Consider the following 14,309-nt stretch of genomic DNA (forward strand, 5'->3'; position numbering starts at 1 on the left):
GTATGAAACACTGTCATTTTAATCCAGGAAAACAATAACATTAAAAAATCCAAAAATACAATTTGCTATTTATTTTAGTTTAAAATATTTAAGTAGTTAAGTTTAAGGACAAAATAATAGCACATACACTTATTTTGAATTTTTTTACTTTCAAAGACTAATTTGATTATTTTTTATTTTTTTTAGGAATTAAAATCGTGGTTCATCCAAATATAAAATCAATTAAACTTACGCACGTTGCAATATATTTTCTTCAAAGGTTGTTTTTCCATATTCTTCATTGTGATTCCTCTTAAATATTTTATACAGTACAACTTCAAAATTCATTTTAGAGCTGCTACTTTAATAAAGTCGTCATTTACGTATACGACTCAAACTAGTTTTTTAACGCACAAAAAACTAATTATTTAACACAAAATCATATATGGTCTTGAATAATGAATATTACAGGTAAATTATTTTTCATTAGAAATTTCTCAATCCTAATCAACATTAATTAGTAAATAATTTTTATTATTTTACATGAAGTCCAGTACGGAAAATACTTGTCTCAGTGTGTGTGTATATATATAAGAACCCAAGTTAAATTTTCATTTTTTTAAGACAAAATTGTGGCTGAGTCGTTTGATAGATTCTGATATAAATTCAACCGCGTCCTATATTTATTCTTGGCAATTACCTCGCTCTTCCTCCAACAGACTCCTCTGACATGCCACAATATTGTCAACTCGATAGATTTCATCAACCAACTTGTTAATTTGTGTGTCCCCAGGTTCCCGAAGACCTCCACTCCACATTCCACTTCCTTTCCTTTAACTTAATTGAAGCCATCCCAACGGCCAAAGTTTTTAAAGATGGAAGCATGTCTAGGCTTATTGTCTGTCTTCACCCTAAATTGGAACCTACAGTAGAAAAATGTGGAATGTGGTGAAATTTCATAGTAGAATACATATACCTAAGTCCTAATATAAGAAACTTCTTCGATTTAGTTAATTACTCTTTACAAAAGGACACAATTTTTAAAAGGAAAATACCATTTGCATGCAGCGTTGTCTATCTTCACCCTAAATTGAAACCTATAGTAGAAAAATGTGGTGAAAATTCTATATATAATAATAATATATTTAATTTATGATCTCTAATTGAGAAATTATATAGTCGTGATGGCAACTGGATTGAAGTCAATGTTCTTTGGCAACATGTTAAATCTATTTAAAACATCTGGTGAGAAACTTCTATGGTTTAGTAAATACCTCTTCACCTTTGAAATATATTTAGAAAGGTTATGATATTAATAACTAGTTGTAGTTTGAAAAATTGGAACAATGAGTCAAGGAATTACAATTGGCTCTCTTGCTTGCAACAAGCTTAAGCGTATATAGTGGTCCTAGAGGATGTTACTTCTAACGAAAATAATGGAAACTGCAAACTAAATGGTCATGGAAGCGCAAATAAGAGTAATAGGAAGAGAACTAATTTAAAAAGTTGGTTAATATCATTTAATTTTATTAATTACAGTTAAAAGTTAATTTTTTTTTCCTAAAGTTTATTTGAAACTTGATATCAAAAATAAATAAAATCATTAAAAATAGAATCTCAATTAATTGAAAAAAAAAATTAAAATGAAATCATTAAATATAACTAGTAAAAATAATTAAAATTTATTTATAATTAAGTTCGTTATAACTTTTTCTGCTGTTGCTTGTAATTGAGTCCAGAGAGTATGTTTTGAATGACGGACGAGTTTTGTAAATGCTTGCTCAAAGTTTACTGCAAGAGAATGCTAACTCTTAACTAGAAATATAAAAAGGCTCTTATACATAGACTAAAGGTTAGGATTGACTTGTACGTGTGGCTGTTATATATATTATTCATAGTTTATTAACTTGGTATTGTTAATTAGGGAAAATTAAATATAATAATGCAGCATTGACCTTGTTCAATTAAGCTTCGGTTTCTGCTTTCTGAATAAATAGATATGGTTGTACGGATATATTATTTATAATAACAATAATTATATAGAGAAGTAAAAGCTTAACAACGGAGAGGATGATATAAATGATGATGATAATGTATTGTAACAATACAAGTAAAACCCACGATATATGACAAACTATTTGTACAGTACATATTTGATATTTCAGTTTTCTATAAAACTTATCACACTGCAGGCACAATATGACTTATTATTCAAATTTTGAAATATCTCTAGTGCTAAGAAAGGTCGGAAGAAAAGATGGGCTTCCTTGCTTATCCATGCCTCTCATGACATGAGATTTTATTGATGAAATATATAATATTACTAAATACGTAGAAATTCTACAGTCTCATTTTGTGGGTCTTATCTTCAGAATATAGGGCAACACCTAAGGCAACCTCTGAATGGATTCCCAAAACAACATCCTCTGAAGCAAAACCTTGGGTTGAAGAATCCACGACCAGGGAGGAATCCACCACCACCAATGCCACCACCAGGGAAGAATCCACCACCACCACCACCACCAATGCCACCACCAGGGAAGTATCCAGCACCACCACCAATGCCACCACCAGGGAAGAAGCTACCACCGCCAAATAGTTTGGCATCACCCCCATTATTAGCCTCTTGAACAACGTTTCCTGCAAACGCCATTAACTCTTAACACACGAAATATTTATGATAGAAAAATGAATTTTTCTCACCCATTATCTGTATCTACTTTGTGAGAGAAGATAGGGAATAAGAGGGAAAGAGAAAGAAAATGATATATTAGATTCACAATGAGCTGAGAAAGAAAAGGATATAAAGTGATCATAAAACTTAAAATAAGAAAAGGTTAAGTGATAATAAATTGGAAAAAGACACAATGCAGGAAGGGGAGTCCATTATGATAGAATGAATAAGATTAAAAGAAGAAAAAAAACTTCTATTCTAAGCATCTTTTAAGTTTAAAGGTTAGGATGACGAATGATATTAGGATATTGATTTAAATTTAATAAATAGAAAAGGCTTGCATATTTTGTTTGTTTTGTAATTATGCATATTTTTTAAATGATATTGGTAACTTTAATTTTCTTCATTTTCATCCTTTAATTTATTTTGTTGTAATCCCTATTAACGTATCTATTTCTTATTATAGTTTCTATATTCGTTGGCTTAATTTAAATTTGATGGTGTGAAAAATGCTAGAAAATAAAACAAATTATTCATATATTATAAGGATAAAAGAAAAGAAAATGGGCATATTACATAAACTAAAACAAAATTACAAAAACTAAAAATAAGATAGAAGAAACATTTCAAAATAAATATAGGGATGCAAAAAAGAGTAATTGCAACGATTAAAAAAATGTTATTGATGCAAAAATATTTACTAACTTTATCAATAATTAATTTTTATCAAAAATATGTTTTAAAATCTTTAATGAAATCTGTTGTTTTAAATATTCAAGGCTGAAGACAAGACCTTGATGATAAAATCCGAACTCAGTTATACTTGAACTAACGTCTTAGTAATAAAAAAATATATTTAAGTTAATAAAAAAATATAACACAAGTTTATAAAAAAAACATTAGTAATATCTTTTCAAACATTTATTAATATTCTCTTATTTTAAATTACTCATGAGAGCATGAGTATAAGGCAAATTATATTGCTCACCCTCTTGAAAATCCCTGGCTGACACCTCTGAGGAAACAAAAAGGAGCATGGCTAATGGAATAATAAGTAATGTTATCTTCGTCTTCAAACCCATCTTTCAGTAGTAAACTAGAACAAAATCCACTCAAATAAGATATATTTGGTAATGGAGGATGAGAAAAATTAGATGGAATGTATAGTCTATATATAGGAGGGGATGAGGGAATAGTTGGGACCTTTCTCTTAATTGGCGCCGTATAGCGTACTAACTCGGTCTTTTTTAATCGACTTCTTCTTCATCTCCTTCTACATTTTCAATCGTAAAAAATTGTAGGCTGTGAAATTGAACCACTGCAATTATTGTACCAGACCACGTGTGTGTATATATATATATATATATATACAAGTGACTACGTGTATATGCTATGTAATGAAAAGTAGAGATGTAGATACCTACCGCTATTTTGATATCATAATATTATTTTATTTATACCATAAAGAATAAAAAAACTTAAAGGACAAAGTAGATTGATTTTCTTAAATTTTTTATTTTCTAATTAAAATTAGTAACATTTATATTAATCCTTTCTTCAACAAAAAAAATTATATTAGTTTTTAATACAACTTTTTATAAGATGGATTATCAAGATAAAATATCAATTATAATTAAAATAACCAGAAAAAAACTATAAATTTTGCAGTAATTTAACCTATACGTACGTCAAATACGGCAATTGATTACAGCCGCTGAATGGGTACGTAGAAGCAAATGTAGTGGAAAACAAAACAAGAAAACATAAAGTCAATTAATTTTACTCGTTACAATTTATTTTGTTCAAAGGTTGTCTTTTCACTCCATTGTGATCCCTTTTGAATTTTTTTGTTACAGTATATAACCTTAAAATTAATTTTTAGAGCAGTAACTTTAATAATTTTTTTAGAAGGGACTTTAATAATTTCATGAATTATATATAGTAACTTTTTAACGTAAAACCATGGTTATGAACAATGAATATTATAGGTAAATTATTTTTTATATGAAAATTTCACAATCTTAATCAAGATTAATCAGTAAATAGTTTTTATTAATTTCTACAAAGTCCAGTACGGGAAATACTTATGTCGGGTCTTTCATCCACTAATTAATTTTATATTTGTACTCTCAATGGAAGTCTTACCTCCGCCATTTTAAAGATTTTTTTAAAAAAGAAAAAGAAAAAAAGAAAAAGTCAAGAACACAACTACACAAGTTTTATTTTTCGTAGAAAATTGTGGCTGAGTTGCTCTGTTTGCCAAAGTGGCGGTGCTAACCTCAAATGACATTACAATATGTGGCTGTTAATTAATTTTCATAATGGTTGCTATGCCCCATCCTCCACGGCTTTGCCAACGCTGTATCTCTTTTAATTAAAAAAGCTATTCTTATTAAAGTTTGTTTTTTAGGAAAAATATTGGATTTTTTTTTTTAAAAAAAGGGTCTTTGAAACTAAATTTTACATTCAGAAATAAATTACGTATAGATATGTGTTGCATCTAATTAAATATGCACAAGTAAAATAACTTTAAAACATTTATTTTACCTATTTTTATAAATACATAAAATAAAAAAATAAAAAACTAAAGACAAAAGTCACTACAAGAAAAACTCAATTTAGCAACCGGATTTAGCCACCATTTCTTTTTCAAGAAAAAATTATTTTAGCGATCGTATTAACGACCTATATATATGTCTCAAAAGAATTAAATTAACTAACATTTGTCGCTAATTTGTTGGCAAAAAAAATTAAAATTAACATTTATGATACTTTGCGATTAAAAAAAATGGTCTCTAATTCTATACAATATTTCAATACGGATCTAATCGGTGGCTAAAGTTTATTTATAGAGGGGACAATAAACCAGTGAAAGTAACTATATAGTATTAATTATATAACACTTTGCAACCGCCTTTATCAGTTGCTAAAGTCTTAAAAAAATCAATGTCACAAATATAAAATTGGAAATGTTAATATTATAAATAATAATAACATGTTAAATAAACAATTATTGTACTATATTTTCTTATATTATACTGTATTTTTTACATTTTTATTTAAATAGAAAAAAATCATAATTAATGACGTTATGGTGTTCACCACCGGATACAAAAATGTAGTGCGTGACTCCATTTGTTGTTGTTACTTGTCATTTCTACTTAGAGTTTTATGATCGCGTTGGATACCCTGTATTTTGGATTAATCCTACCGGCTAGAATGATGCTCTTTATGTTGAAATTAGGTTAAGTGTTGATGCCGGAGTAATCCCAGAACAGGTATTAATATATAATTACATGTATATGTTGTAAAGCGTCGCATGATTCCACTTAGAATATTTCATCATTTATTGATTACACAAGGTATGTACTCCTACGATTCTTATAAACATATGAAGATCGATAGTACAGACTACACATCAACGTTGAAAGATCATTGCAAGAACTGTTAAATAGAACATTTTTATTATTCGTTATTTTTGGTGGAAGTCATTCAATTTAATTAATAATCTAACAATTAAACCTATATTAACAAAATAATGAGCGGTTAAGCATGTAGATCAAAAACCGACAAAAAAATCAATTAATACTAACGTTTATTTTACAAAGAAGGATGTCAATAAATAACGCAACAAAACAATAGTAAAAACAAAATGAAAACTTCAAAAAAGGGAGAACATGTTAATATTATTTTTGCATGAATGGACTTTTAGTTTTTGGGATTAATTCACATTATTAATCTATTTTAATAAAAAAAAACTAAGAAAAAAATAATAAGCACAAAAGATTAGTAAGAAAAACAAAATAATATTAGTGTTTCAGTTCAGAAGAAGAAAAGAATTTATCAAACTCTTTATTAAAAACAAGTGGGATCCACATATAAACCAAAACATGAAGGGAAGAAAACAAAGCTCTGGGCCGAGCCCAACGTGACAAAAGCATCAGACTAGTACACAATATAAGCAAGAATAGGCCTTTTCTTCCTGTAGCCCTAGTTTTGCTATTTGCGCCTCCTAAAATTTTAAAATATCAAAATTATCCTTCTTTATTATAAATTGCTCTCTCTCTTTCTCCTCAAACCTACTCTCTCACTTTCTTTATCCGTCAGTCTCCCTCCTTTTGTCTTCCTTCTCCTTCTATTGAAGGTGAAGCTATTGATAAGGATTTTTTCCTGCTTATATTTATGGATTGCCTAATCTGTAAGAAAAAAATTACTTGGTCCTGTATGTATCAGCCATTCTAGAATTATGTTAGCATATATCCAGATTGAGTAATATGAAATGCATGTTGTGTTTTAGATTATTCAATCTAAAATAATGCTAATATAATTTCAAAACTGTAGATCTAGAAGTGATATAACATAATTATGGATTGAGTATTCTGAAATACAACATGAATTTTGGATTACTCAATCCAAAATTATGTCGCATCACTTTTGGATCAACTGTTCCAAAATTATGCTAACATACTTTCAAATTGAGTAATTGTTAGCATAATTCTAGAATTTTTGATCTAAAAATGATGTAACATAATTTCATATTGAGTCATTTGAAATGCATGCTCTGTTCTACAATACTTAATTCGAATTGAAAAAAATAAAACACCTTACCCAAAATGGAGGGGACAAATTTCAACACAATGCTCCTCTACCTTCAATGTAGTGGTCCTCCTCTACCTTCAATGACGTTGACGACAATGCAAAGGAGCAAATGGAAAAGGAAAATGGAGGGCAAGAGGAGAAGGGGAATGAGGGAAGAGAAGGATAATGGGAGAGGTGCTTCGGCAACATAGAATTAGAAAAAAGGAAAGAGGCCATGTTAGGGTTGTGGGGGTGCCTAATGAGTTTAAGAGAGACCAATGGCATTTTTGTTCATTTTGGGTGTTTTAACTTTTCCTATTGGGTATAGAAAGAAAAACTAGGATGTGCAGGAAACAACAATCCCGCTTAAATAAACCATCAGTTCCATAAAATAGGATTTATTATTTTAATTCTTTAAAGTTTTTATTTTAGTCCTTTAAATATTTAAAATTCTTTGTCTTAGTTTGTGATAAGTAATAACATTAATTCAGGTCATAATAATAATAATAATGTTGACAGTCCATTGAGTTGGCACATCATGAAAAAATATAATAGAACAATCACTTACAATTATTATTCAAACAACACATGATATTTACAAGCTTTTTTTGTATTTTAATTTTTAGAAATATTTATTTTTTATAAAACACAATTCAAACAGCTCCTATATCTCAGTGATTTGGTTTTGCTAAGGATTATGTCAAGCTAGGAAGTCTCCTATATATATAGACCAGACTAGACTAAAGGATAATATGTACAGGTTTGGGTTAGGGTCGAGTAGTTGTAAGTCGTGTAGCCAAGATATTATCCAGAGTTTGTTATCCATATTTTAGTTAGGGTTTAATTACGCTTTAGATTCCCTTGTGCTCTATACTTTCTGAAAAAACAAAAAAGATATGGCTATAAGAGTCAATGGGTCCGTCATCTATAGTGGAGTAATATTGTAATAATTATAAAAAAACCAAATTTAACAATTGTGAATTATATATATTAAGAAAAAACAGTGGATATGGTATCTATAAAGACAATTGAATGCTTTTTGTGTATATATTTTTATACTTATTTTATTTTTATTAGTGAAAACATAGGCATTGGTGTATTTATATGTTCGTATTTTTATTATGTTGTTGTATTTTTTTTTGGGGTTAAAATTGATATATTTTTTTTAAAAAAAGTATTATAAATTGACATATGTATTCTTGCATTATGCTTTCCGAATACATATTTATATATAGGATGAGGAATCAAACCTAGTTTAATATACTGGACTTCTACTGTTTTAATTTTTATGTCAGGACAGACTTTAAATCAATAAAAAATTAAATTTATTAATTATTTTTTTGGTGAAGGTTAAACTAAATAATTATGAATTTAATTTAAACTTCCAATTCCTTATCTGTTCGCATTATTATTTTTTTGTATTAAATGTGAAATATCATATCAGTACTTCTTACTATATATTGTGCATGTTAGTTTTAATTTATTAATTGTTTTCCTACTCTATATATATGTGATTGTGTTTTTCAATTTTTTTAGTAAAATTTAAAATTTGATATATATTTTGTAATAATTTCTTATTATATATTGATGTATGTGTTAGTTCAAATTAATTTTTTTTGTCAATATGTACAACTTCATATTTTTTTTTATAGTTATTATATACAGGAATTTCATTTTTTTACACGTGAAGATTTAAAAAGATATCTCTCTGTTTGTTTATTTTTTGGTAAAAAGACGGTAAAGATGAAGAATCTCATTTTTTCTTCAAGATCTAAAATTATAACTGAATATGCTAATATAGAAAAATTGTGTGCTTAGACAAAACTTGGATACAAATTTATACTTTTAGGAGATTAATTTTTAAAAAATATAAAGAATTAATATGAATATACCTATATTTTTAAGAGACCAATATAGTAAAAAAAATTGAAGTATTAACATGCATACTTAATTTTTAAATGAAATCGTGGGTTTATTCTTAAGCAAAAAAAAAAACTGTTATTTTGATGTTTTTTTCCCTTCTGAATATATTGTGAATTTAATAAAAATTATTCATGAATGATATTCAATATAATTTCAAGGTTAAAGGTCCTGTTTTGCATCAAGAGATTCCAAAACAAAAAAAAATGACAAAGAATCACTAATTACATGGCTTACATTCCATTTTGTACTATCTGGCACCAAGGTAACAAAAAGGGGATATCATGAGGTTTTTGAGAGTTGAGTGTTCATAGGTGCCTTCCTTTCCATTTTATCATTTGGCAATTGGTAGACGTAATGCAAACCTCAATAGTCTCATCTGATTAATAACAGATGTGGACACAGTAACAAAAGCTTTAGATACAAATCTTATTTAGATATATGAAAGGTGATAAAGTTGAAATTCAATCTAAAGGGTCAATATCGATTTTGAGTAAAAACCAACATTAATATAGCATTTCACAATATCAATTTTCAGAATATCAATGTTAACTTAATTCTTACAATATTGATTTTTTAAAATGAATATTAACATCATGATAGCAATACTAGTTTTCAGAAAAAGATAGTGTAGTTTTACGCATTTCAATTTAAGGGTATTCATGTTTAACATTTGGCAAGATGATTAGAAACAACTAATAGTTGAGATTGCCAATGCCACCCTCTTTTAATTTCCATTATTTTATTTTCAGAAAAAGAATAAATTAAACTCTGGGAACAGAAACCAAAAAGAATGTAGCGGCAAGCAGTTATGCTCAATTTCGTCCAATAGATTTTAGCCATGATGCAAGATGAATTTTTGTCCCTAAGCAACAAAATACGAATAAACCAAAGCATATACTTTCCTTAATCTTTGAGCATTCAGTACCCTTAATTATTATTATAGTGAAACATAAATGAGTGAAAATAATCGGCGGGTACCCTAGTTTTGGACTACGGCATATCGTTTATGTGCTCCTAGTTCCACAAATTAAACTCGTTTCGTTCCGCGTTTCACTCTTGAATTTGCCCACGCTTTTCTCCGAAGACTAAGGGTCCTTTTTTTATATTTAGAAGACTTCCAACAAAGTTCAACTATGCGTTGGCCAACCGTTTTGAAGAAAACCACTGACTCAGAAATAGTCTTTGCCATTTGACTGTTTTGGTAATACAGTGCCTATTATAAGCTTGAATGGTTTATTTGTGCTTGACAATTTCTGATTGATTAATACTTTTAGTATGCATATACTATTTTCTTTTAGTTATTATTATATTCATGCAACTGTATTGTTATTTACATTCAAGGAAGGAGGATCATAATTCATAAACCATGGTCATAAGCACAATTAATTAAATACTTGAAGTTGACCAGTTGAACTTATTAGGAGTATTTAAAATTTGATCTAATTATTTTTTTTTTTGTTTTTTTTACAATAACAGGATATAAAAATTAAGTTTATTCTGTTACAAAGACTTATTTTATATTTTTGTAAATGATATATCAATTGTTAGTTGATTTATCATAAATTACAGAAATCGTGTATGCTGAAGCACACAATAATCTATCCACAATTTAAATGAATAATAAAATATACATACACTTATACACATGCATATTATTCTATTGTAAGCAGTATATACCTAAAATTTAATGTTAAAGCAATATGAATCCTAGTGTTCTAGAATAAACATTTTCCTATTGGCATGCGTGCCAAATAAAAGAACCCATTATTCAACTTCATAAAGACCACATAAATTACCAACAAACCAACTTGGTTGGCAAGCATTTGAATTCAAAATCTACGACTGAAAAGCAAACAACTGTCACAAAAAGCGAAAGAAATTAAACCATTTCTCACTCATTCAAAATAAACAACCACTACCCATTGCTATATATAAACCCTAATTAACCAACACAAGTCTCATCGATCCAAAACCAATCACATCAAATTCCACTCAGTACTACTAATTTCTCTTTCCGTTGTTGTTTGTCCCCTTAAGAGAAGAAAACATGAGTGTGGAAATTCTTGACGGTGCAACCATCGTAGGTTTCGTGGAGGACGAGGAAGTCTTCAACGTGTGCGTGAGCGACCTCTTTTCTCAACTGGACACCGACAAGGACGGTCTTCTCTCTTACGCGGAGATGCTGAAGGAGTTGCAGAGGCTGAGGGTGTTCGAGACCCACTTCGGCGTCGACGTGAAGCGTGACCCAGATGAACTTGCACGTGTGTACGAGTCCCTGTTTGTGCAATTCGACCACGACTTGAATGGAAGGGTTGATCTCCAAGAATTTAAAGAGGAAACGAAGCAGATAATGCTTGCCATGGCGAATGGACTTGGATCTCTCCCTGTTCAAATGGCCCTTGAACATGATAGCCTCCTCATGAAAGCCGTTCAACGAGAGTACTTTCCCAAAATTGCCGCTTAATTAAGAATTAATAGAAGATAATTATTACTATTCATCATTTATACGCTTTGTTACGTTTTAATTTTGTGTCATTAATTCAGTGGTTTATTGTAAGTTTGTGTTTTGATTATTAGTTTTATTTTATTGTAGTTGTTGGCCAGTTGGGTCAATGTCATCGATCAATTAGAAATGAGAAACTAAAATCCCCTGGAATATTATTTTTGTTGGTTCTTTCTTCTTCTTTTTTTGTCATGGAGAGGAGAGAGTTTAAGCCATGCATGCACGCGAATTAAACAGAAAAGGAACTTTGTTATATATCGTGTCCGTGTCTTCTATCAATTTGGGAGTCACTTCTCAAGTGAACTTGACCTATCATTTTTTCTTGTTTTTCAACCCACATCGCACTACCATCCTTGCCAATATTACATTTTGAATTAATAAAAGTACATTATAAATCATCAAATTTTAGACAGAAAATTAAATTGTAAAGAGAAAAAAAAAGTCATCTGAAGTCAAAGTTGACTTAAACATGATTTTTTAGTGCTGACATAATACTAGGGGTGGACCTAGCATAAGAAGTAAGGGAGCCAAAATATATTTTATATATTTATACTTAAAAAAATTAAATCGAATATAAAACATGAGGTTAAGTCTTTCAAAGAGAGTATAGTCAGTCCACGCGCGTTCTTCGGTTTCACCTATCTACTTTTCAGTCATTTGCTTTCCTTACGTTTAAATACTATTTTCAATTTCTAACCAAGCACAATATTTTAACGCTAAACGTAACCTAATTCCCCATCACAAGCGTAAAATGGAAGAAGGATTTCAAACTAAAAATATAGAAATTAGCTAGTTTCCATGGCATGGTGCACAAGACATCTACTTTGAGTCAACAAAATTATACAGAAAAAATAAAAATAAAAATTTCATGTATGCATGGTCGGTGTAAAGATTGCACCTTGCCTGAGGTGGATAGAGATATTCTGAACCAAGCTATAACACGGCAATTCTGAACCAAGTCTATCATTATTGAGTATATATAGAGATAAATTGATTGATTATTATATTTTTTTGGGCAATTGCTTCCTGCACCTCCAATCTTTCTTTCTGCATCCTAATCTGAAACATATTTCAGATTAGCCATTTCAAAATGTAAAAATTTACATTCCAGATTACATTCCGAAAAGCCTAATCCTTAATTTAAAATTATATTCCAAATTAAAATTTCTGGAAGGTTAAAATAGTGCAAGAAACACTGGCCTCATTTTGGGTGTGCCAATGTCAACAAAAAATTAAGAAATGGGAAATTGAAACGCTTGTGTAAATGTGATGTGACTGTGAGAATGCATTAAAACTTCCTTAAGGTAAACCATAATTGACACAAGTGGTAAGAAATTATATCTCTTAATCAATTATTTTAGGATTTGAATCTTGATTAGTTGTTGAATATAAAATAAATCATTGAGAGAAAAATATTCATATTTTGTGCTCATGATTTTCAACGAAAATTAATCATCACTTTTCATGAGAATTACTTCATACCAATGTTAAGAAAAAAAAATATTCTAAACGTCTCAACATAGAAACTTTTCTATACTAAACGTGATAAAATTACAAAATTATCATTATCTCATAATTGAAAGCATAACTTCTTGTTCATAGAACTTTTTTTAATTTCTTCTTCTTGTAAACACAGCGTTGTGCTCTATTCAATTTTTTACTTCTAATATTATATAAAATAATCATCATAACTTTTAATAGAGATCCCTTCACATCCCTCCATCCTCCCAATCCCTGACTTTGTCCCTCCAAATTCCCTGTTGCGATGCTTTTCCTATGCTTAATACTCACATAATAGGTCAATATTTCATCATCATTTCCTTGGTTAGCCCTATCCATCAATTTTCCAACCTGCCACTCCTTCAACGTTGCCTCTATAAGTCTTTTTATTCGTCCAATTCCTCCTATTCACGGTGCTATCAGAAATTCAAGTCTCAAATAGTGAACTAGGTATCTTCATGTGTAACATCCTACCGAGTGTTTCTAGATAAACGGACCACAGCCACTTTCTTCTTCTTGTCTCTTTGACAGCTTTTTTTTTTTTCTTCTTCTTCTTTTCAGCCCTTCTTCGTACACATTGTAAGTTGTAACACTATGTCCCCGCGGTTTCAACGGGGACCACATCACTTTCGCCAACGTTGGGCCAATGTTATGCAAACCAACTCATGCATGAAAAAAAGGTGTACATTAAGGCTTCTAACCCATTTACCCAATGCAAGCTGTATTTGATATAATGAATTAACATAATTCAAATTCCCTTAATTACACTCATCAAAGACTCAAAGTCAGCAATTTTCGCAATCATTAACAGTGCTTCTATATATTTCCTCCCCATTAGAGCCGCAATCACCCTCATTATTCCTTCCATCCACACACATCTATATCAATATGCTAATCCCAGCCAATTTCAACTACAATATGTTCGATATGAACACGATCACTTACATGCTTTGGAATCATAGGATTAGTATAGAAAAGTGAAATTAGTTAGAGCCGAGAACATCCAAGAGGCATTTAGATATCGAGTTGAAAGGTGTGCTATGCACATTGCGTTAATTTCAAGAAGATGTCTCTGAAATTTATGCTAAAGCACACTTTTTATATATATATATATATATATATATATATATATATATATATATATATATGTAT

At 29.5% G+C, this 14,309-nt stretch overlaps 2 protein-coding genes across 2 annotated transcripts; one reads left to right on the forward strand and one right to left on the reverse strand.

Moving 5' to 3' along the window:
- Window positions 1–2,027: 2,027 nt before the first annotated feature.
- Window positions 2,028–3,795, reverse strand: LOC114372018 (glycine-rich cell wall structural protein-like). Its single transcript, XM_028329392.1, has 2 exons — window positions 3,642–3,795; window positions 2,028–2,619 (listed from the first exon to the last, which is right to left on the reverse strand). Exons 1-2 carry the CDS (start codon window positions 3,733–3,735, stop codon window positions 2,348–2,350), a joined length of 366 nt encoding a protein of 121 aa, XP_028185193.1. The 5' UTR covers window positions 3,736–3,795; the 3' UTR covers window positions 2,028–2,347.
- Window positions 3,796–11,027: 7,232 nt separating this feature from the next.
- Window positions 11,028–11,828, forward strand: LOC114399950. The gene has a single exon (XM_028362182.1). It carries the CDS (start codon window positions 11,202–11,204, stop codon window positions 11,616–11,618), a length of 417 nt encoding a protein of 138 aa, XP_028217983.1. The 5' UTR covers window positions 11,028–11,201; the 3' UTR covers window positions 11,619–11,828.
- The last annotated feature ends 2,481 nt before the right edge of the window (window positions 11,829–14,309 follow it).

This window comes from Glycine soja, chromosome 2, assembly GCF_004193775.1.
Source record: "Glycine soja cultivar W05 chromosome 2, ASM419377v2, whole genome shotgun sequence".
Lineage (NCBI taxonomy): Eukaryota > Viridiplantae > Streptophyta > Magnoliopsida > Fabales > Fabaceae > Glycine > Glycine soja.